At 49.1% G+C, this 25,050-nt stretch overlaps 1 protein-coding gene across 1 annotated transcript; it reads right to left on the bottom strand.

Annotated features, from left to right (window-relative positions):
• Positions 1-506: 506 nt before the first annotated feature.
• GPRC5A (G protein-coupled receptor class C group 5 member A) lies at positions 507-18,255 on the bottom strand. Its single transcript, XM_010986240.3, has 4 exons — positions 17,810-18,255; positions 3,773-4,698; positions 1,740-1,798; positions 507-1,473 (listed from the first exon to the last, which is right to left on the bottom strand). The coding sequence occupies exons 2-4, from the start codon at positions 4,689-4,691 to the stop codon at positions 1,381-1,383; spliced, it is 1,071 nt and encodes a 356-aa protein (XP_010984542.2). The 5' UTR covers positions 4,692-4,698; positions 17,810-18,255; the 3' UTR covers positions 507-1,380.
• Between the last annotated feature and the right edge of the window lie 6,795 nt (positions 18,256-25,050).

Genomic DNA, 25,050 nt, shown 5'->3' with positions numbered 1-25,050 from the left:
TCTTCTTCTTCTTCTTCTTCACCAAAAAAGCAATTTTCTATGGCCCCATCCCACAGAGATGTTTCTGGGATTAAGTAAGTGATAGTTGTTAGGTACCATGTCTTTTCTGAGAGAGATCATGAACCAATTCTGTCAAATTAGGGATCTGGATCTGTCCCCTCCTACAATTAAACCTCGGGTGAAATGTGAAACGGGCTTTAAGGTCTCCTCCCTGCCTGACCTGGGCTGCCAAACCCCATTCCAAGGTGGCCACGCCTCTGTTTTCCTGGAGCAAAACCTCAGGTCTGTGACCCTTCCTGGCTCCCCCCTCAGCCTTACCACTCACCTCAAAAACTGGGGAAGACACATGTCATCAACATAAGGAGGAGGAGAAACCCATGGAGAAAGGTCAGGTTCACACCCAGTGGCACTGAACCTTGAACTTCAGGTCCCACATGAAGACAAGAGCCCGAGGCTCCCCATGAGTCCAGTGCCCACCCCTCGTCCTGCCGCAGCCACAGTAAAAATAAAGTTGCCTTCACACCTTTATTGCATCTCCAGTGAAGAACAGTGAATAACTTATTTTACAAGGAACACACCCTGGTTTGTAGACAATACCCACTTCCAGGAAGCAGGAGATGAACCTGGGTAAATCTATTTACAGAGGCTGAGGATGGGAGAAGGATCAGTGGCGGGAACTTAGAGCAAGACAGGGCACGTGTCCTCCTGGCAGAGAGACACTGGGCGTGTCTGCGCTGGTGAGGTCTGGAGGGAGAATCCTGGGGGAGCAGTTTGGGGGCTGACACAAGTCTGGGGACAGTGCCAGAAGAGAGAGGTGATCTGCGAATTGGCACTGGGGACCCTATGTTAGGCTGCACCACAGAGATGAGCAAATTTAGGGTGACTTTTAGCCTCTCCTGTCCAGGCAAGGGAGAGGCCAGTAAGTCGGCTTCCAGTGTAGATGTGGGCAGGGTGGGCTGAGAGACAGGCTTCTGCTGTGTGTGCTCAGATGTGCAGCTCTGCCCTGAGCCAAGCGATCCTCGCAGAACCAGCCTTGAGTTGGACGAGTTGGCTTCTGAGGCTGAACGAGCCAGTGTGTGGTCAGATGACCAGAGCCTTGGTCACACACACAATGACAGGGACGGTAGGATAACCCCGAGTGGCCTGAGACTCCCCCTTGAGAGACGTAGCCTAAGTGTGGGGTGAAGGGAAAGACCCACGTGCTGCTGAGAACTGGAGACAGGCAGCCCGCTTCAACTCCAGAACAGAAGAATGGCGGCCGGGCCTCCTGTAAGGCTCTGGACAGCTTCCTGAGAAGGCTCGGGACTCAGCCCGCATCCCACAAACCCCCATCGGGCTCCGCTGACTTGCTGCACTCGTCCCTCCCTTCAGGACGTGTCGTTAACTGACATCTTTCCTTCCTTCGTAGTCACTGTAAGGGCTGGCTCGAGTCTGGGCCCGCGGAATGGAGAAATCCTTTGGGGAGTTTCGATTCTGAAAAGGAAGCATTCAGACTGTGAAACCCGCTCCAATTCCTGGCCATTTCCACCACATTCCAACCTGGGCAGGAGTCGTTTACTTCCCCTTCTCCTAAACCCTCCCCTGCCCTGCACTCCCGTCTCCTGCACTAACCCCCACGAGGCAGACTGCAGGAGAGCAGACACGTAACTCCTAGGGGGCCTCTGGCGGCCATCTGTTCCCAAAGGACAAATGCTTCTGGGGTGCTAACACTGCTGGCGACAAAGGAGAAGCTCATTTACCTGCAGCTGGAAGTGGGTGGAGTAAGGGGCGTAGAGCGTGTCGCCTGTCTCTTCAGTGCCTGAAACAGAGAGGAGCAAATGAGCTTGAGGGCCCCTCCTTCGTGCCCCGACCTGTGCTCACCTCCCGCCGACAAGTGGAGTCATTTATCAAAGTGTGACCCATTATCCGTTTCATCCTCTGTCTCCCGAGTAGATGGTCAGTTTCACGCAGGAAGAGACTGTGTCCTCAGGCCCAGCAGCAGGCCCAGAGCAAGCTCCAAACTGGTCGAAAGCATGAATAACTATCCACGTAGCATCACTAGGGAAATGCTTTCCAGAACCTCTCCAGAGGCCTCCCCATCCTAGGACCACTCAAAAGCAAGTTTGAAACCAGTCTTTTCAGACATAGATCTGGCCAGAGGAACACCTAGGGTGGGTCTCACTGGGGAGGTACTCACTTCCTTCACTGCCCAACAAGGAGGGGGAAATGTTACTGTTTTCTTTGTGAAGGGACGGAATTTGTTTTCTATGTATTTGGGGGAAATCAGAGGGATTAAAACTCGGGAACAAACAAGTCAACACATACACCCATTGTGAATACAAGTTAAAGCAATCCGTTTATTATTTCCCACCAAATTTACCTGTCCAATTGACTCCATAAATACCTAAAATGTTGTCTGAATATAAGATATTGTGAAGAACACAAGGATGAGCCAGAATGACTCCTGCGCAGAGGCTGCCCTTGGAGCACACGGCAGCTACACTTGAGTGTGCAGTGAGACAGACTCTGATCAAAGAGCATCACAAAGTTCCACAGAAATGCAGGCGGAGCGCAAGGGAGACGGGAATATCTGACTCTGGACAAGAGCAAGAATGAGGAATGACATGTCAGGCAGAGGATGGACACGCCTTGAACCCAGACACACCGGCAGGGAAATGTGGGGACTTGGTTTGTTTGGACTGAGAACACGGCCGCAGTGGTGGTGGTGGGGTTCCGGCTGTGAAAACACTCACCGGGGATAGAGGATTCGGTAAAGGCAGTAGATACGGGGGAGCCAGTGAGATATGTGAGCAGGAAGGGGTGGTGGCCAGAGAAGTATTTTAGGGAGAGTAAGCTGACAGTGGCCCATAGAAGGATTAAGGGAAGGAGGATGAGTTAGGGAGTCTGGGCGTGAGGTGATGGAGTGAAGCCGTGGACAGGAGAGGTGGGGGTGTAATATCCCCTCCAGCCCCCCCCCCCCCGCTCAAGTTTCCAAGTGCACAGCAGAGGGACCACGGTGGCAGAGACACCAGGAGGTTTCGCACAGCAGGCTTCAAGAGCAGAGGGACTTGCTAGCTGGAGCCAGGAGCCTGGCCTTGGAGGTACCTCACTCCTGTCCCAAACCTATTCCCCTCCCCTAATTCGGCCCAGAGACCGATGTAAACCCTAGAGACCGATGAACAGATATGTTTCAGCAAAGGCAGCTTCTGGCTATCGGTTTAGCCCAGTGACCCACAACTCCAGGCAAGAGCAAAATTGCCCCTCCCCGCCCCGTGGGCCAGAGACGTGCAGTAAAATGTAGCTCTTCGGGCTAAATCCAAATCTTCAGTACCTTTACGAAGATTACCACTGATTAACGATAAAACAGACTTCTCCCTGCTCTGAGCTCTGTGGTCACTGCACGGCTGGGCTTTATGCCCTCAGATCTGCAAAGGATCCACACTCCTGGAAGGACTGCCTGGTTGTCTTTTACAGAGAATACCACCTCACCCGCTTGTCTCTAGGAACTTCTCTAACCATTCCTTTTCCTTCCCTTTGCTCCATCTTATTTTGATTCAGAGAAACCTGCATGGTTTTATGTAGAAGGTACTAGATAAAGATTCTCGAGGGCAGCTGCTAGTTCTGCCTGTCGCTGACCAGCTGGATGATCGTAAGAAGACCCGAGCCTCGGGGACGTTATCTGTTCTATGAGGAGTGCGCCCTGGATAATCGTGTGTGCTCCTTACAGTTATAATATCCTAGGATTCTCCCCCATCTTTCCACAGGGGATTCTCCCCCCAGCCAGGCTCTGTACCTTGAGTGATTGCCTCTTGAGAGTAAGCTCTGTTCTCCACACCGTAGCTCTTCTTCATGAACTGAGGTTGACACAAAGCATCCTCCATAGGATAGTCCATGGGGTCCCGTTGCTTTGTGAGCAGCCGGAACTCAGGTAAAATATAAGCCAACAGGAAAACCCAGCCACTGGCAACCAAGGCTGAACTGAGGATGGTGTCATCCCACTGGGGGCCAGGGGTAGGGACCAAGAGCAGGGTGATCCACACCACCCAGATGGCCATGGAGAGCAGCGTGGTGAGGTAGATGTGGGCCCCGTGCCTCTTCCAGCCACTGAAGGAGCCACTGAAGATGCAAGAGGCCGTGAGGAAGGTCAGCGCCATCAGGAAGAGGACGTAGATGAGCAGCATGACAAAGTCCTCGTTGCGCCGCGGAGCGGGGAGCTCAGCGAAGATGTTGACGTTGGTCCTGTTCATGGTGAGGACCACATACTCGACAGCAATGACGTCCTGCACCAGGCTGAAGCCCACGGCCAGGCCCAGCATCACCAGCAGGGAGAGGGGCTTCCTCCCCCGGACCAGCTGCGTCAGGCTGAAGGCATGAACCAGGAGGCAGGAGAAGCAGAGGGAAAAGAAGACACCGAATAGGAAGAAGCGCGTGGGGCCAGTGCCGCCGTCGAGTCGGATGATGAAGGCGAAGGTGAGGCCAAAGATGCCCAGCACGCCCAGGAGGAAGAGGAGCTGGGTGGGGAGCACCTTGCGCCTGCTGGGGTCCTGCACCTTGCAGATGAGGACCAGGAGGGTGATCACGAAGGCCACCGAGGTCACAGCCCCGACCCCGGCCAGCGCCTCCAGGATGATGCCCCAGGCTGCATTTTTATCACAGAGCCTGTGGTACCTGGACTCCAGGCTCGAACGGCAACCATCAGGGGTTGTGGCCATTCTGGTCCTGCAAGAAAGCAAGGTTGGGGGTGCAGGTGAGTCTCCCAACGCAGGCACAGAGGACCAAGAACGATTCGGAACCAACTCTGTATATTTAGCCAGGGTTTTGCCCCTGAACTTACAACATGAGATCAAGATACGAACTTTTCCTCCAACTATGATGGTAAATGCTAAAGGCTGATGAAGGAAAGGCGCATCTCAGACCTCCAGACCTCCCTCCCCACAACTGAACTACATTAACATTTACCCTGAAGCTGGAGAGCCTAGGGCTCTGATGAGGTGTTTCAGAGTCTCATCTCAAAAACTAGGTCACAAACAACTTGCCAGGGTTCCTGGTATTTGGGGCTGGTGTCTTCTTAGGAAGTGGTGACAATGGTAGTATCTAACCTTGACATTAGCCCTTAAATCATCATTTATCGTCCCAAGTTCTTTCCCACATTTGGCCCTGTCTCAGACATTATTTGTAAGCTTCTCGTTCTTGTGGATGAGAGAAGTTATCTGATCTGTAGATTTCTCTGCAGATGCCAGCCTTCCCTTCTCAGCCACTGTGTCCTCTTCTTCAACTCTGTTGTCACATATTAGAAGGTTTCCCCTCCTTAATTAAGGTTTATAAGGATGGCTCTACTAATCCCAAAAAGCAGTGGATGGAGTCTTCCCTGGCTTGGCGAGCTCTTAATTAGCTGCTTAGGGGGAGGATGTAGTTCAGCAACAGAGCGCGTGCTTATCATGCAGAAGGTCCTGGGTTCAATCCCCAGTACCTCCACTAAAAAATTAAATTAAATTAAAAATTAATTTAAAAATACGTAAAGAAACCTAATTACCTACCCCCCCCCCACACACACACAAAAACAAAAGATAAAAAAAGGAGGAGGGAGGATATAGCTCAAGTGGTAAAGTACATGCTTAGTATACACAAGGTCCTGGGTTCAATCCCCAGTACAACCTCTAAAAATAAATAAATAAACCTAATTACCTTCCAAGAAAGAAAAGAAGGAAGGAAGGAAGGAAGAAAGAAAGAAAGAACTCCCTATCTAGCTGTCCTTAAGCTCCCAGGTCTGCTGCCTTCTTTCTGCAACCTCCATGTCAATTTTAGACCCAGCTGATTTCCCAAACCCCATGAAATCGAATTCCTAGAGATGCAGGGCACACGTGGGAAGATAAGTTGAGAAACAGGAAGAGAAAGGACTTTGTACATTTCCTCAAAAGAGATGGTTCTCAAATTCCAAAGTCAACGTCAGATAAGATGTCGAAATTCAGAATGGCTGTGGTTTTAACAGCTTCTCAACAAAACCATAATTTTGTTTTCCGAATTTTTTTTTTTTACTGTTTATAAGTTTCTATGACACTATTCTTTTTGTTTTATTGTGAGCTATTTGTGCATGGACTTTTTTATTTTTTTATTTTTTGCTTTAGTTTTTCTTTTCCTGATAGGATTGCTCACTCAACAGGGAAAAGTTCTGAATTGACAACAATACGGTGGGGTGGGGGTTAGAAGATGGGAAGTCTCACTGAGACCCCCTCCATAGAGAAGCATCAGTGAAAGCTTTCAGCTGCTTCTAGTGCCAAACTGGGAGGGAATGTGCAGAAAGAAGTCAGCAAGAAGAGCAGCTGGGACTGAGGAGCAGGAAAAAGCACAAAATATCCAGAGTCCTGCCTCTTCCCTTATAGCAGAAAAAACAGCTTCAAGATCAAACCACAAGGCAAGCACAGCACGGGGGGACACAGAATAAACCATCGCCGGCTGACTGTCCAGGGCAAGTGGACGAAATTTAAACACCTGCTTCCCTTAAAGATGCAAAATCATCATTCCAGTTCGATGAGATGGTCACGTCCCAGCAGTTTTATTCAATAGCAATCAGGAAAAAATTATACACACACACACACACATATATATATATATACACACACACACATATATATACACACAAACACGCACATGCATTATAACACATACATATACATACATGAATTTTTGATAGATGTTAGAATACTATATGTGTGGTGTATTCAGATAAAATAACTTAAATAATATAAGTAACTTAAATCACTGATAGCTTAAATCTATCTTCCTAATGTAATGAGATTTGCTTCTCCAAGCTTGACTCTGTATTACAGAGTCATTCATTCAACCAGTATTTACTGAGCACTTCTGCGTGTCAATCACTATTCTAGACGCTCAACGGTGAAGGAGGAAACAGATGTCAGACGTGTTCCCTGCTGTGGTAGAAGAGACAGACAGACGGACCTCCTCTGCCACCACTGCCACAGCCTTCCCGTGGCCTTCCCTCACCCAAGGGACTGACACCTGCACTCCAGCCCATGCAGGTGACACCCTGGGCATCCTTACCGCATGCAGAGCACAGAGAAAAGAATGCTTAAGTCCCATCTCCGCAGGGCAGGACGAGACACAGGAGCAAAAAGAGAGGCAGATGCGACTCAAGTACAGGCAACGCCTGAAATCCAGGGACACAAAGTCTGATGGCCTTGCCCTCAGTAGTGTGGGACAGGGAGGGGGACCCCCTAGTGATGCGGAAGATGCAGAAAGGCTAGAGCCCAGTCAGCGGAAGGACCAGGCTCCTGCACTCTCTTCACTCCCTACCTCACGCTCTCAGATTAACCACAAGGGCGGTGTCCTGCTGGAAAGGTATTTCTCTCACCTTCCCTGCCCCTCCCTGTGCCTTCCCCACCCCTCAAGTCAGTGCTGTTTGTGACAAGTAGTTGTTGTAATTACCTGATTATCATAAAGGAACCTGATGACTCTAAATCTTGAGAGACTGACGAGGTTTTCACCTAAAGGATGGTTCTCGCGCTGCCCAGAGGGACGGTAAGGCAGAGACCTCCTGCCCCCAACTGGGACCTCTGGTGCCCTCACTTCCATGCAGCAGTGCAGCCAGCGCTTGTGTCCTGGGGGCTCCTGGGACCTCTGGGCCCCTCACTTCCGTGCAGCAGTGCAGCCAGGGCTTGTGTCCTGGGGGCTGCTGGCGCCCACTGACCAGGGTCTCACACTGTGAGCAGGTAAGGTAGGGGTCTCCAGAGAAAGAGAAGGAGGCGTGGCTTTCTTGACATAAGAGAAGCCATTTTTGGCCTGAGCCATTTTGCTTTTTTGTTGTCTGTGTGTGAGTGCTTTTATTGAAGTGTAGTTGATTTACAATGCTGTGTTAGTTTCTGGTATACAGCATAGTGATCCAGCTATACATATATACATTCTTTTTCATTATAGGTTCTCACAAGCTATTGAATACAGTTCTCAGTGCTGTACAGTAGGACCCTGTTGTTTATCAATTCTACTCATACATGGTAGTTTGTATCTGCTAATCCCAAACTCCTAATTTACCCCTCCCCCCACCCCCCAGGGCCTAAACCTTACTTGTCCTTGAACAGGTATCAGTAATTAATGTTCTTAAGGGAACAAAAGAATGCAGGAACAGTCTTGTCTGTTATCAGACAAGAGAAGTAACAATCACGAAGATAATACATCAATTATAAAGATTCCCAGGTCTGCTTCAGTGGGATGGGTTAGCCTGAAGCACTCAACCACCGGTTCAACTGGACCCTAAGGGAGGAAGATGACCTTTCCCAAAGCTCATGACCTCAATCAACTAAAGCCTGGACTCTGTCAACCGCCCAAGCCCCTTCATGAATATGCATGAACCTTCGCTTAAAAGGCCCCCAGTTTTGGGGGGAAGGTATAGCTCAGTGGTAGAGCAGATGCTTAGCTTGCAGGAGGTCCTGGGTCCAATCCCCAGCACCCCGGTTAAATAAATGAATAAATAAATCTGTAAAAATAAACAACAACAACAATAAAATAAAAGGAAAAAATAAAAAGGAACAAAAAAAAACTTCCCATTTTGTCCTATGGGGAGATAATACTTGGGAAAGATGCCTGGTGTTCCCCTTTCTTGCTGCGCGAAATAAATCTTACTCCCGTTCTTTGGCCTGGTTGGGCCTTTTGGCTCGAGACCCACCAAGAGGCGAACCCAGTTTTTCAGGTAAAAACACAAGCAACAAGCAGTGAGGATGGAGAGGAGAGAAAGCCCATTTCCCCCAGTTTCACTTCACCTGCCGCCCCTAACCATGCCGGGGAGATGGAGAAACAGCCCCTGAAGTATCTTTAAAACACTTTTTTTTAATGCTCAAGTTTTTATTACAGGAATTTTCAAGTACACTAAAAAATAAAGAGACGAGAATAGTGGGGGCCCACGTACTCATCATTTGGTTTCAAAAATAACGTGGCCACTTTTGCTTCATCTATGTCCCCAACCTATTCACTGGACTTTTTTTTTTTTTCACAGAGGTGCTGGGATTGAACCCAGGACCTTGTGCGTGCCAAGCACATGCTCTGCCACTGAGCTATATACCCTCCCACGACTAGGTATTTTTTAAGCAAATTCCAGACATCATATCATTCTATGCATAAATACTAAAAGATAAAATTTTCTTTTAACTTAATCCCACTTTAAAAATTAACAATAACCCTTTAATAGCAAATATCCAGTTAGGGTTCCTCTTTCTCAAATCTCTCACTAACATCTTTTTTTAAAACTGCTTAGTAAATATTTTTTTACCTGAGTGACTATAATTTTTTGGAATAATCCTTTTAAATTCACCCCTCTTAGCCCTCCCCCACCCCTTCCCCAGCACGACAGGGACTGCGCAACGGGTCTGCAAGGTCTAAAACCTTTGCATTTTGTCGGATGAAAAGATAACTCACCCAACTCCCTAACAAGCAGGTCTGCCCTGAGAAGCTGCGAGGTCACCCACTAGGAAGGTGGCCGGGTCCTGAGCAGCTGAGGACTTCTAGAAAGCAGAGTTGGAAGACGAAAAGGGAAGAAATCAACATTTGGGAATAGAAACTGCCAGGAACTAGAGCGACAGCCTCGGAGAAGAACGGAAGGGCTGGAGCAGGAGAAAACGGCACGAGGCCAGCGGTCACGTGGACGTCATTCGTAGCCAGAATCAAGAGTGGAGAGACCTGGGGCCCAGCCCAGAAGGAACTTGCTCCTACAAAGACTAAGCGGGGAGGAAAGCAACAGTGGACGCTCAGACTTGCTCTGAAGGGGCGGGAACGTCTCATAACTCACTCTCACCAGGATCAGGCCTGGTTGTGCGCACCTGGCTTGTCTAACCCTCACGACCACCTCAACCTGCAGCTCAGTTTATTACTCTCCCTGTCCTACAATTACAGCAAGGTAGCGGACGCCCCAGGGTCACACTGCTAGTAAGAGGAAGGGCCAGGATTCAAACCCAGATTCTAACTCTATCATAGGTCTTAACACAACACAGTACAACCCCTTTAAAGCTGTGGGGGGGACCTGCCAGTTAGAAATGGGGGTGAATACACAGGCACTTGGGCTGCTTTAGGTGTTGAGCTTGGGTTAAATCCGCTGAGAAGCACAGCCTGCCCTGTGAACTGCTCCCACTCCTCAGAGTTATGCATACCCTCAAATTCCTACCTGGTAAAGAAATGACTGTATTTACAGACTGGCTGTGTGTGCCCTTCTGCCATAGAACGGGCAGGAAAGGAGGGTGTGTGGAGAAGATGAGGAAGTGGGACAGGAGGCATCCCAGGGTCTCCCCGTTTGTGAACCCAAGGCAGTGGCATAAAAGCCAACTTAAGACCTAAGATCTACGGAAAGTGGCCCATCACCCAGGTCTATCAACTCCACATGTGCATTGTCTCCTGAGGACGTCCACTTCTCCCAGCCCTAAGTCAGCCCACCATCATCTCTGCCTGGACCAGTTCAGAAGCTCGAGCACTCCATCCCCAGGTTTGCCCTCTTCGAGTCACTCTATTTGCAGCCAGAGAAAGAGCCATCACCTGCACAAGGCGTAAGGCTCTGCACCCCCAGCCCCTGCCTGCCTCTCCAGCATCATGCCTCCCCATGCCCTCCTCCTGGTCCAGTATGCGTGCTTCTTAGTATCCTCCAGACAACCCCACCATCTCACTTCAAACATGCTGTCCCATCTGCATGGACTTTCTCCCCCACGACCCCCAGGATCCATCCCCTTAGAGGTCCCTTCTTCCAGGATGCTTCCCGGGCTGCCCTAGTCTAGTGAGAGACGCATCCCACGAACTCCCTGAGAGCCTCCACGTTTCCTGCCATAGCACTGATCACGCAGCCCTGCAGTGCCTGTTGGTGAGTCTGTTCCCCGCTAGATTCAAAGGCTCAATGAAGGTGGACACTGAGCTGTTAAATGTCTCTCCCCAGCCTCTAGCTCAGTGCCTGAGGCTGGTGGGCGCCTTGCCAGGATGCAAGAGTGAGCCTGCGGACAGAAGTGGAGTCTAGTCTGGTAGAATAGGGGCTGCTCCCAAGACAGGTGGGGTGAGTGGCACCAGGCTTCCTCACGAGCCCCGTCTGCATCCTCAGTTCCAACCCCGTTGCTCCTGTCCTCTTCATGTGGGTCTGATGTAGGAGCTCTGGCCACGTCTGGACTCCTATCTGAGGAACTCCAGGTGTCTCCTGGCAGAGCATGGATCCTGAGGTGTTCCCAGTAAGCAGGGAGACTGCAACCCAGTCATTTGCTCCCACCCAATTCCCGGATGACTAAACCCTGCGCTCTGGAGGAAGATGATGAGGTTTTAGTGTATGTAGCCTCTGGCTTGGGACCTGAGAATGGACTTTGAGTCATAAGGGTGAGAACCCCTTCACTTATTACAGCTGCTGACCCACACACCCTGTCCGGTAATCCACTGACACCCACAACAGAGACCCCGAAATCCCTTGGCGATGTCTTAAACCCTTTTCGGATGAGTCAGGGCCTGACCAAAAGGTTAAAACAACGAAAGAGGGAGGAAAGGGAGAGGGAAGGAAAAAGAAGAGCCAGAAGTCGGGGGAAGAGGGAGAAGAGAGGGAGGCAGGGAGGGAGGGAGGGAGTCACTGGGCTCAGTTCCAAGCCATCTCTGACTCCACGCCTTTAGGAAAGAGGGGTTTCAGCGGCCTCTGTGTGCAGTACTGTCTCCTGGAGTCTCCATCCTCTCCTCCGTAAAAGGGGGCCAGGTGCTGAGCCAGGCAGTCCGAGCCCATTTCCAGCTCCGAGGTTCATCCCACTGGGGAGCTCCTTGTAGACAATTTCCAAATCTCTTTCTCCCTCCCCTTCATCCTCCTTCTCACCCCATCTCCTGTCATTAAAAGACTATGTGCCACAGACTCCTCACCAAACCCCAAACCAGGACTGGAGGTGAGGTGGAAGGGTCTGAGAGGGACACTCACCCGCAGGACAGAGCCGCAGGGGTCCGGGAGCAGGACTGGCCCTAGAGTGACCTTGACCCACTGATTGATGTGCAAGGACACATGCCAGTTTGGGAGGGGTCTCCCAGCTTCTCCTTTCCAGCCTTGGAGACCCCTCTTTTCCCAGAGAGGTGGGGAAGGTGTCGAGTTACCTATGCCCAGGCCTAGAAGGTTGCCCAGCTGGCTGTGTGCAGCCCTCCCTCCCCAGGTGATCTGAGCGTGAATTACCTGCCACCCTGGACCTGGCCCAACGATAACCTTACGTTCCTCCTTGCGAGATTTATCTTCTTCTGTCGTCTGAAAAGAAGAGGGCTTTACTGACCTCTCAGCATGACTGCCAGGGAACGACATCCAGAAACTCAAGTGCTAGTTGAAGCTAAGCCATCCCAGCAGCCCAGCCAGGCAAATCTGTGAGTAGCATTTTAATTTTCTCTCTACTCTGGAATTGCCGCATTCAATCAGTAGTAATAACAATAGTCACAATATAAGCGTAACTAAAACTAATGGCGACTGTTACCACATACAGAGCCCTCTTGTGAGCCAGGCTTGATGCCGCATGTTTATGTTTTTATATGTATTCTCTTATTTACTTGTTTTGACATCTATTACCTCATTTAATATTCCTACAACCCATTTTGTAGGTGAGAAGGCTGACTCTCGGAGAGATAAAGTTACACAGCCAATATAACATAGTTAGAAAGCATACCCCTTTAAGAGTAGTCCTAGTTAGAATTTAATCTTTTGTTTCATCTCTAAATCACTCTTACAGGCACTGAAGCTTTTCTCCGACTCCAGCCTCTCTCTATTTAAACTATCTCTAAGAAATCTCCGAAGCAAGCAATCTTGCATGCGTGCAATCTTCCTGTCAATCAACAAACATTTGCCTACTTTGTGCCAGGTACTATATTAAGTGTACAAACCTCGCATACCAAAAGTGTGGCTTCTGCTCCTGGGAGGACCAGCAGAGTCACAGTGACACACAAGTAAGGTTACAGAGTGTGCAGGAGATGCTGAGGGCATGCAGAAAACAGTGGCCCACTTTACCTAATGGGTTTTTTTTAAAAGGCTTCAGAAAGGAGACCAGGCAGATGAGGCTAGAAAAATAGGCAGGGAGAGGTGGGAGATTCTTAGGCAGGTAGCAGCAAATGGGGTTTAGAAATCCAGGCTTGTGAGAGATGCCCAGCTTGGCTTCGCTGAATCTAAGATGAATATGGGACATGCTCATGGAGGAACCCAGGATTGACAAGCGCTAAGTCTCCTGGGAGTTTACTCTGGACCACACACAGTATCATTTAATCCTCACAAAAGCCCTCTGGTTATGCCCCCTTTTCACAGTGGCGGAAACGGAGGCACAGACATTAAATAACTTACCAAGACCACATGGCTCTTAAAAGCCAGGTTCCATGACACCCGCTTGTGCTGACTCCTCTGCACGGGGACGTGGACGTGCTGAGCCTCAGGCTCAGAAGGGGTCTGGGCTGTGAGCACAGGCTGGGGGTCATGGGCCCATAGCAGGGACCCCAAGGCTTTGGAGGAGACCAGATCACACGGGCAGCTCATACGGGAGCAAGAAGGCCAAGGACAGAACCCTGGGAACACCGTCTCATCCCAGCAGGAGTCAGAAAAGGATGTTAAAAAGAAATTGCTGGGCTTAATCCAAGAAATAAGCCCAGGGCGGGGGAAGGGCATAGCTCAGTGGTAGGGTATGTGCTTAGCCTGCACGAGGTCCTGGGTTCAATCCCCAGGACCTCCATTAAAAATAAATAAATAAACCTAATCATTCCCCCCTAAAATAAGTAAATAAATAAAATAAAATAAAAACAAAACCAGAAATAAGCTTGGCTGGTTTCCCAGATGCCAAGGAGCAAACTCCTTCCCCCCCCCCCCAAAAAAAAGAGTGCTCAATAGAGTTAAATGCTATAAGGGGAGCAAAAAGAGAAGCCTGGGAAGGGATCTTCAAGTTAAAAAGCGTATCAGCTCCTTTCTGTCTATCAAAACAGATTCGATCTCAGTTTGAGTTTCCAGGCTTTTCTCCAAATGGTCCTCCCACCCACCCACTTCTTCCTGCCTTCCTAACTCCCTTCCCCACATCTATGCGAGGCAAACAAATCTGCCAAGAGTATTTTCTATCCGGAAGGATACTGGAGCCTAAGACCAACCTTCACCAAGTCACTCCTGCTCACGCATTATTCTCTCTGCCAGGAAGACCCTCCTGCTCCTAGCCACAACCCATTTATCGTATTTCTTCAAAACCTTGGTCCAAAACTTACCTCTCTCTTGAGGGTTTTTTAAATTATTAGTCCCATCTCATTCTAAATTTGTAGTTCTCCTCATAGCTTTTACAATTAAGTATTCATCCACGCTCAAGTTATTCCATATGTATGTTACATGTTATAGATTGACACCAGTTCTGACTGATAACATCAGTGCCTATCAGATAACAAGTTTTCGAGGAAATAGAGCAAATCTTCTATTTGTTGGTGTCTTTTTCACTATGTGCTCTGCACAGAGGTTGCTGAGCAAACATTTTGGATGAAGACTGACTACTGAATATAACTCAAAACAATGTATTTATTAGAAAGTGTGAGTAATGGGGAGGAAGAATTTTTGGAGATGAATATGAGCTGATGCTAATCCTCATATTTTTATACAGGCCAAGTTAAAGACGAGGGTGGGGTCGCACAGAAGTGTCTCTGCACTAAGTGAAGGATTAGTTATAGATGGAAAGTGTCTCCAGGGGAATCTCCAGGATCCCCTCTTCTGGGTAAGCCATCTGAATTCTGATGACCTAAACGTGATGCATCAAGGCAACCACTTATGAATAGCATCTGAATAATATCACTGGGTTGAGTTTCTATGTAGTAACTGGGAGAAAATAAATCGTTCTCCCACCACGGGCAGATCTAAACAAGCATAACCACACTCTTCATCCCAATTTCTTCACTTTTGGGTAGCTCTGCTTTGAGGGATACTAGCATCTTCCTCTATTCTAAACAAAGCAAGTGAACTTTAAATTAATATAAAATAAATTACTGAAATAGAAAAATAAAATACTGGAAATCACTTTTCTTTTTTTAACTTAAAGAATTTGAACAAAACTTCCAAATCTCTTAGGCCCAGAATTTTAAGAAATGAAATTTCCAGAAAATAGGTGGATAAAGTGAAGTCCTCTCCTGGTATACTATCTCAAAGCCTCAAAGGCACCTTTTAAGTATTTTATTTCAACATATAAAGGTACCATATTGACGTTCCCAGGCTAAACTTGTCATTTCTCCTTACAAGCCTGTATTTCCAAACCCTAAGAATTGTACTACCCTATGCTCAAGTGTACCTAAAAATACAACATAGACTATCTAATGTGGGAGATGATGGAGAGAGGAGACTGCATGGCCAAAAATTAGATGACAACAGCAAGCAACTATTCTTACAATAAATGTAATGGAAACTTTTTTATTATGAAAAGACTGAATTTGAACCATACTATACCTATTAGAACCTCACCTAAAACAACAAAAGTCAAAAAGTTGAAAGTAAAACAAAGGAAAAGATGAAAATAAAAGCAAAAAAAAAAAAAAAGCCATACTAACAGATGATGTTTATTTAGCAAGTATTAGGTTTCAGGTACAAGTGTAAATACTTGCTCAAGGTGAGAAACTTAAGTAAGAGTTGAAGTATTAAAATCACACAAAGTTTAGTCAAGGCAAAAAGCTATTATAGTGACCAAAAAGCTCTTTTTTAAAATAATAATTAAGAAAAAAAAAGAATACCCTACATTGAAGACATGACCATCATAAACTTCTATGCACTGAACAACATAGCACCAAAATACACAAAATAAAAACTACTAGAGATACAAGGAAAAATCAAAAGAAATATTATGGTTACAGCAGACTTTAATACTTCTTTATCAGTCCTCAACAGATGAAATAGGAAAAATAAATGGTAAATTTTTATAAGTGTTCTATGAATACTTTAATCAAAATATGATCTATTTCATATTTTATTAGATCTCTATTATTAATTATGTAATTCAGATCCTCTATATCAGTGATCAGCAAACATTTTCTGTAAAGGGCCAGATAGTAAATAGTTTAGGCTTTGTAGGCCATTTGTTTATAACTGAAAGCAGCCATAGATAATACATGGCAATAAGCCTGACTGAATTCCAATAAAACTTTATTTATTAAAATAGGCTGTGGGATGTTTCTGGCCGGGAATCTAGCTTACCAATCCTTTCTATATGATTTCTTCCATTGATGTGATCATGGAACATTTACAAAAAGCATATTTTAGACCACACACAAAAAACTCAAAGTCTAAAATAAAAAATGTACAGACTATATATTCTGACCACAAGGCAATCAAAGTAAGAATATAAGTCAAAACAAACACACCAAACTACTAAGAAAATTATAGACTCCTCAAGCAAAAACACTATTCAATTCATTGTTTTTAAAGCCAATACATCATTTCCTCAGCTCAATCTGTGGATTTTTAAATGGCAGTGGACCTGAAGACAAGCCCCCAGAAGGAGAATAAAATCAGTCAAAACTCTTCTTTACACCCTGTCGTCATCAATTCCCAATGAGGAGTGGAATACAAAGACGCAGATTCCAAAGAGGACTCCCAAAGAGACCCACGCAGATGGAGAGGGGCTAGAATCTCAGCCCTGGGAGGGGGCTGGGGGCCTTTCCAAGACCCACTAGGAGGGACTCAAGGCCTAGCTCTGGCCCGCACACAGCTACAGGGCCTGCAGAGCTGATGAGAACTTGGACTTCCTGACTCAAGGCTGAGAGCACTCCCCAAGAATGTTAGCCCTTCTGAGTTCCGCTCATTCCCGTCAGCCCTGGGAGCACCCACCTCTCCACTCCCCAGGTGGCGCCTATCTCCTGGAGATAACCTCTGCTGACCCTCTCCCGCCCTCCCCTCCACTCTGCATTCCTTCCCTCTTCCCTTTCCTAGCACACAGACCTAGGGGGCAGAGTTCTGACCCCCATCCTCGCCCCTCCCCAAGCCCAAGCCCATTGTATCTGAAGTGGCTCAAGTATTCCTTTTCTGGAATGAGCCCACAGCTGAGGCTGATTCAGCCAAACCCTTCAACAGGTGTGGCATTTACACCCTCTGAGGCAAAAATCAGCCTGGAAAGAAGCTGGGCATGGAAAGTCCTTCAAATTCCTTGATTCTGAGCTGTCTTCCCCTTCCTTCCTCCATGGATGTTTAAGGGACCATCTTGGACAGTTCGGGGCCATTCCCTGGGTCCTATCTAGTTGTTGCCTATCTGTTACTGGACATTCAACCCTGGGGTCCAGAGCAACTCAAGGGACATGAGAGGATGACATGCTGTGGAGCTGAGGACCCACACTCACGTCAAGAGGTGGCTTCTAGAATCTACTTCCCAAAATTCAGAAGGGCACGCTTGTCATGGAAGAACAAAATAAATGGACACTTTGCAGTACCTCAGTGAAGTAGCAGTGGTCGCCACCTCCCTCCTCCTGCCAAGCACCCCACCTCCCGCACCCCACCTCAGTCCCTGCCATTCCTCTAGATCTTTCTCTCTTTTCTCTTCCCCTCCGCTGACCCCTCAACTCACCTGCCTGGCCAGGATTCCACCTACTCTGAGTTTGTTCAGTGCGTTTGAGCAGAAACTATCCAGATTGTCGTTCTGCTCTCTGCCTCTATCTTAGCTCGGGAAGCCCAGAGCGGGGGAAGTTTGAGTTGGGATAACCTAAAGGAATTCTTTTCTTGGGACTGTTTTTTCTCAGAGCCAGCTGCAGTCCACACCAGGATTTCTCTCCTCTTTATCCCCCCGCCCCTCGGGGGCCCGCTCTCCCCCCCGAGGACTTCAGTGCGGAAGCCGGGCGCGCTCGGGGCTCGGCGCGCCTCACTTACCCTGGTGCCTTCGCTCTGGCGCGTGAACTTGGCGCTGCGTCCCACGCGACGGAGGCAGCGCGGGAGCCCCTCGGTGCTGCGGGAGCCCGCGGGCGGCGATCCAGCCCTCGCGGCGCCGAGCAGTTATAAAGGCTGCTGTCGCCGGAGGGAGGGAGCCTGGGAGCGAGGGGGTGAGCAGAGGGACAAGGGGCGGGAGAGGGTCAGGGGGAGAGGACACGCCTATTCCAGTTCCACGGCACTGCATGCTGTTATGAAAATAAAGTCCCCGTGCCAGGGAATGAGCCAAAAGTCGCCTGACGTCAGCAGCACAGTCACCCTCGGAATAGGTGGTGGTGGCGATGGTGGGAGGAGGGGACCCACCCGGCCTGCCCGGCCCATCAGGCTGCTTGGGAAGTCCCCGGACACCGGGTGAAAAAAGGAATCAGAGGGGACCGCTCAGTGTCCGCCTTGCAAGGTGTCACCTCGGGGAGGGAGCCACATCCGCCCTCCCCGCTGGGCACCCCGGTCGGCCAAGGGCGAGCGCCAGGCCGCTCGAAGCTCCTGTGTCGCTCCCTGGGTCCCAGGGGAAGCCGGGCGCGGGAAAGGAGGAACTGGCCACCGTCTCGGGTCCCCAGTCAAGGCAGAGGCCGAGGAGAACCTCGTCCCGGGGCCCAGGGTCAGCTCCGCTACTCCGCTCCTCGGAACTGTCCCCAGATGAGCGCCATTAGCGCTGCCCCGGGGCGGGGAGATCGTTATCGCTCTGCTTTCCCAACCACCTCTTTTAAAGCCTCGGCAATGCAAGTGGAGGAGAACGCGGACGCCAGATAAAATTATGAAATAAAGGAATTTGCCTTTGGTGTCTGGTTCCCCCTCCCTGGGCTGCCCACACCTCTTCCACGATCAAGCCAATCCCCCTGAAACCTGCCTTTATTGACTGGTCAAACAATCCGGGGGTGGCTGCCTCAGGCCAGACTCCACCCCGCTGCTTTGGGGGCGGGGCGCTGCGTGTCCTTGAGGTGCTGGTTAGGGCAGCTGGTCAACTAAGCTGGGGTACTCTATATGTAAATGGATCTGGGGGTGGGCAGGCCTAGGGCTCCCCAGCTTTCTCCTCAGGTCCCCTAACACCTGAAGTTTCCAGAGTCTAATAGGCTTTTTAAAGGTGACTTTTGGGAGACAATGCCTTTACCTTTGTTAGGTTTTTATTTCAGTCCCAGGAAACCACAGCCAATGTCTTGAGTCTTGGAACACATCCCTTGAGGCTTGCAGCCCAGGGGTTTAAGTCTGCCTGCTCCCCAGGAGTGTGTATGTGTGTGGGTGTGGGTGTGACTGTTGGGGACTGGAAGTGACAGTGCTTTTCAGTGTGCGCCATCTGCTGAATCGTGTCTCCCCTGTGGACCTCAGTTTCCAATCTGTTAAAGGAGCAAGCTGAACTCTTCAGCCTTGTCCCATAAATATGTCATTCAAGCCACGAAGGAGAGCCACATGTGTAATTTAAATTTTCTAGCAGCCACATTAAAAGACGTAAAAAGAAATGGGATTAATTTTAATAATATATTTTATTGAACCCAAGAGATCCCAGACATTATCCTTTCAACATGTAATCAACATTTCTGAAATATTAAGGAGCTAATTTACATTCTTTTGTTTCAGATTAGGTTCTCAAAAGTCCAGGGTGTGCTTTATACTTAGAGCACTGGCTGATTTGGACCAGCCACAGTTCAAGTGCTCAAAAGTCCTGTGTGACCAGTGGCTGCCACGCGGGAGAGGGCCATCTCTAAGGGCTTCCCAACTCCAGTATTTTAGGAGTCTGGATCACCAAGACTAGGGTGAGGTTTATGACATCAAGAAAAAGATGTCAGATTATACTGTATAGCACAGGGAAATATATACAAGATCTTGTGGTAGCTCACAGTGAAAGAAAATGTGACAATGAATATATGTATGTTCATGTATAACTGAAAAATTGTGCTCTACACTGGAATTTGACACAACATTGTAAAATGACTATAACTCAATAAAAATGTTTTTAAAAAATTCAAACACTACAAAAAAAAAAAAGAAAAAGATGTCAAGTCGGAGGAGGAAGTAAAAACAGAAGGGTCATGACTTTGGGGATTTTTCCCGCACCCCCCCCCATCCTCTCCCCAAGAGGCATCTTGTTTTTTCTGTTCCTTGTTCTGGACTGAGGTCTGTCTGGTGGGTCCAGAGCTGTGTGCAGGAGAGCTTTGTGGGAATGCTTGTTTTGAAGCGTTCTTTGGTCACCATGTCCATTATTCTCCACTTTTCTGTTAACTTGAGACTTCCCACCTTGTCCTCTCAGCACTCTCTCCTCTACCCTCCTCTGAACCTCCTTTTCTCCTCCCATCCCTTTGATACACCAGCCCAGCACCAAGCCAGCCATGCCTGGGGTGAATTACCCAGGGTACAATGTTTAAGGAGGCACAGGGGCATGGCGGACAGAGGAGGATGGGATAGCGGAGTAATTCTGAGATGCCCCTTCCCGTCCAGAAGCCAGGGAGGGACCCAGTAGATGAAATAATTCTTTTGCTGACGGTCCAGAGAACAAGGCTGAGGCCCTTGGAAATCAGTAGGAGAAGGACCACAGATGGAGTCTAGAGACCCAGGTATGACTCACCTCGAGTTCGCCTCCTAAGTGTGACCTGGCTCTGAGGGACAGGCAGCATTGCAGAGGGACACAGAAGGGATGCTCACGTGACTGGAAATGAGAGAAGAGAGTCTCACGGTAAGGGTTCTTGTTCCCCCTAAAGGAGAGGCTGGAGAGGACCTTCATTCAGCTGCAAGGCTGGAAGGGGGGCCCTTTCCACGAGGACAGGCCTGGGTCTGCCTCAGTCTGGGGGTCCCAGGACCCAGTCCCTGCCGACACCTCCCTCACCACCCCCCACCAACCATAGCCACCAGGACACTCACCCTTGACTGCAGGACAGAAGCAGGAATACGGCCGGCTGGGAGCAGGGCCTGGGTTCCGACCCTTTACCAAGGCCACCTCGGCATTCGGGGGCTCCCCCTTTCTCTGCTCGCACTTCTTCACCAGCAAGATGGAAGGTATCCCCTCCCTGACCTCAATTAAATCCCATTTAAGAAGCACCTGAGTTGGGGGATAAAAGCACAGGGGAGTTTTACTCCTCAGGTCATCACCCTAATGGAACTGCTGGTGTCTGGGAACCACAGCTCCGGCCAGGTTTCTGCTACTTGTGGCTTCTCTATCCAATCGCTAGACCCTATGGAAAGCATTTGAGAGCCAACTACACACCAAGCATTGCAGGGAATATAATACAAGTGCGAGAAAGATGCTGCTCAGTCCCCAGCCCCTGAAGGGAACTTCCACTTTTTTCCCTGCCATTTAGCAGCTGTGGATGATCTGTCTAACCTGCTGGGGACTCATAAGAAAACTGCCAGAGGGAGGGTGTAGCGCAGAAGTACAGCATGTGCCTAGCATGCACAAGGTCCTGGGTTCAATCCCCAGTACCTCCATTTAAAAATAAAAAAACACCCTGCCTCAGAGGAGCTCAGTTTGGAGGAGAGATGGGTGTAATGAAGCAAAAACATGCATTGTATTACACATTATGTCAAAGGAACACACAGGACCATGGCTGGGCACAAAACGCCAGGGTGTTCAGGGTAGCCCACCCTCCCTGAGGAGGAAAGGCTTAAAGGATAACACGTAACAGCTTTTCAGGTGGAGGAGGAGGAGTTACAGGGGTTGTAACAGCCCCACCCATTAATACAGTGTGAGCACCAAGTGTGGGCAGTGGCAGAGGACCCTTGACAAGCGGACAGTGGCCAGATGGAGTGTGGGGTCCCAGACTCATCCTGGAAGCAGAAAGGCAGTGAAGCACGAGGCAGGGCGCCAACCTGAGGGGAGGTGTGAGACGCGCAGCCCCACCCGAGGCCCTAAACCCAACAATGTGTCCTTCTAAGAAGAGGACATGGAGAGACACACGGGTCCAGAGGAGGTAGAGACCCAGAGCAGGGGGCCCGGGAAGACACAGGCAGAGGCTGGAGTTATGCTGCCTGTAGTCAAGGAGCACCAAGGATGGACAGCAGCCACCAGAAGCTTCTCCCTCAGAGCTCAGAAGGAACCAGCCCTGGACTTCAGACTTCTAGCCTCCAGAGAGAATAAACTTCTGTGGTTCTGGTCTGTGACACTTGGCTAGCAGCCCCAGGAAACTGACACACTGTGAAACAGAGATGATGTTGCATGTGCCGCTGAGGTCTGTGAAATGCAAAAAAGAGGCCGCCCGGCACCGCCAGAGTCCCAGGCCTTCCTCCTGAAATGGCCTCGGTTTTGTCCTCCCCCCTCCAGCAGGAGGAAGCCGAGAAGCGGAGGGTGCGAAGGGTAAACACGGGTGCACAGGACACACGACACGAGGCCACAGAATGCTACCTGTGGGGAACCAGCACTGGTGGTCCGCACAATGGGCCAACCACCAGCTACAGCTGTCCCCTGCCTGTCCTCTGTATCGTGATGTCAGGCCATGAAAAATGCCAGGGGCACAGCTCACACCTGCCCACCTTTTCTATGACTGACTTTAAGATTGGGCTCATACTCGGTCTTCATTTAAGGAAAGTTGTGAGCGGGAGCCACCACGCTGAAACCAGAGAGCTGCCACCCGTGACCCCAGGGCTGGGTTAGAGAATCCCATTAAGTGCCCAGACTGGTTCAGTGATGAGAACCCAACGCAGCTGCCAGCCTCCTATTCCAGCTGCCTCTGCACCCGCCCAGTGGATCTGCCCTGACCTCTCTCTCTGTCTCTCTGGGACTATGCTCAGCCCAGCGCAGGGAGTCAGAGAGCAGTGGGGTTCATCTTGGAATGAGCTTGTATGAATTGACCCTTGGGGTGAGGAAGACCTGGCCTGAATCGTATAATCAGTTCCACAGTTTATTTCCTCATCTGAAGGAAGTTCATAACATTTTAGTTCACAGGGCTGTCATGAGCATCAGACAAAACTAGGTCTAGCGCCCGGGAGATACTTGGTAATATACATTCGCTCACTCGTGAATCTCCGGCACCGAAGGCAGGAAGGCAGCATCCCGAGTCTGTACGTGAAACCCAAGGAAAACGGTGAAGCTGGCCAAGTTGTCCTCCAGCGTCTTACCCTCGTCAGGCCTCTCCCTCACTTCCAGCTCCCCAAATGCCCTTCTACTCTCCAGATGCTGCTCAACACAGAAAACCCATTTGGATTAAAGTGTCAAAGGACTGAAAGGACGGCCTATGGCCTCTCCGGAGAGGATTTTCTATTACAAGAAATGTTGGGGGGAAGGTATAGCTCAAGTGGTAGAGCACATGCTTAGCATGCATGAGGTCCTGGGTTCAATCCCCGCTAACTCCTCTAAGGATAAATAAATACTAAAGAAACCTAACTACCTCCCCCCACCAAAAAATTAATTAATTAATTAATTAAACTTCAAAAAAAAAAAGAAAGAAATGTCTACCGATTCCACTTAGCAGTAAAAGGGACCTGGTACACACCGCAACATGGGTGAGTCTTAAAAACCTCATGCCCGAGCACACGGATAGAAGAGCGCAGGCTGTGTGCTTCCAGTTACAAAGTTCTAGAACAGGCAGAACTTATCTATGATGAGAGAAGACAGATCAGGGATTGTCCAGGGCCAAGGGCGGGGGCCGAGAGCTTCCTGCAGACTTCGGGGCTGAGGAAAACGTTCCAGACCTCCACTGTGGTGGTGGTTACACAGCTGTATCATTTGTCGAAACTCCACGAACCATACCCTTTAACATGGGTGCACTTCATTATATGTAAACTGGACATCTATGAAGGTGATTTTACAAGAAAAGAAGGAGCCTAGTGAAAAGGTTGATGCGTAACACTAAAAAATGAACCCCCTCAGAGTGGAATTCTAAGGAAACTGAAGGATGACAGAGCTGGGCTGAGGAGAGTATTTCAGGAGAACGTTCTGCTGGGACAGAATTATTTGGTGTCCTCTCCAGACAGAAGCAGCTGTTTCGGAAATGTGGTTTAGACCCTGAATCTGGAGGACTCTGTGATTCCCCACGCTCCTACCTGCTTGTTCCTCACCCCCTGGTTTGAGGCTAGGATACTTAATCGTTCACCAAATACGTGTTGAGTGTCTCTCCACGTCCCTTCCAGAAGGTGGGGACTCCACCGTGAGTAAGACAAAGCTTCTGTCCTCATGGATCTTACGTTTTGGCGAAGGGAGAAAACAACCACCAAGTGAATATATGACCTTCAGCAGAGTTGAGGGGAGGGGTTGGGGGAGCAGGTGCACACACAGGGTGGCCAGGGAAGCGCTCTCGGGGAAGGTGACATCAGGCAGAGAGCCTTGCACATACCTAGGTTTGGGATCATCCCAGTTTCAAGTATTCATGCCACAACTGATCCTGTAAGCCTTTAAAACATCCCAGACGTTTCCATATTTAAGTCTTTATATCTTTGGAGCCGCCTCTTGCGCTTGGTGTGTGGCATCAAAACCGTTTGGTAAGTCCTCGTTGTTTCATTTCTTATTTTGAAAAAAGTCTCATAATAACCTATAATGGGAAAGAATCTGAGAAAAAAACGCATATTATATAAAACTGAATCGCTCTGCCGACACTAATACAACATTGTAAATCAACTATAGTTCAGTTAAAACAAAGAAAGAACCACTTGAGGGACGAAAGAGGTAAGAGCCAAATACTGACTGAAGGCCTACTTTGTGCCAGCTCCCTTTTCAGTGCGAAAGGACTAAGGAGAAATACCCATGTATTCTCTCTGTAAACATGTGCAAAGCACCTACTATGTGCCGTGTATGTGTAGTGTTTCAGATGAAACGGAACCAATGACTAAAAGAGCTTCACCCAGGTCAATAAATCACGTCTGCAGCACAATGTCCTCCTTTCTTGAGTTGGAAAATCAGTGGGTTACCACCTGTGCTGCCTGTCCTTCGGTGGCTAAGTTTATTCAGTGTGTTGGAGTGGGACCCACAAGGAACATGGCCCAAAGGGCTAGTGTCCCACAGCGGGTGGAATGAGAAAGGTCCCCAGTCTGCTTTCCAGCCCCCAGGCCACGTCCAAGTCTGGTTCCAGCCTCATCCCAGAGATGCACCAATGGCCAATTACAAGGAAAACACAGACCCAAACCAGAGTGAAACTCCAGTGGAAAGACTCTGGGCTGGCACTGGGGCAACACCCTGGGGCCCCCACTGGCAGGGCCACGCTGTGGCAGGCGGAGCGAGAACAGGGTGCTGTCGGGCCGCACTTCCCTGCCAGCCACGTCCTCAGTCT

Source organism: Camelus dromedarius, chromosome 25 (assembly GCF_036321535.1).
Source record: "Camelus dromedarius isolate mCamDro1 chromosome 25, mCamDro1.pat, whole genome shotgun sequence".
NCBI lineage: Eukaryota > Metazoa > Chordata > Mammalia > Artiodactyla > Camelidae > Camelus > Camelus dromedarius.
The sequence above is the reverse complement of the archived record's forward strand: the minus strand, read 5'-3'. Positions and strand labels throughout refer to the sequence as shown.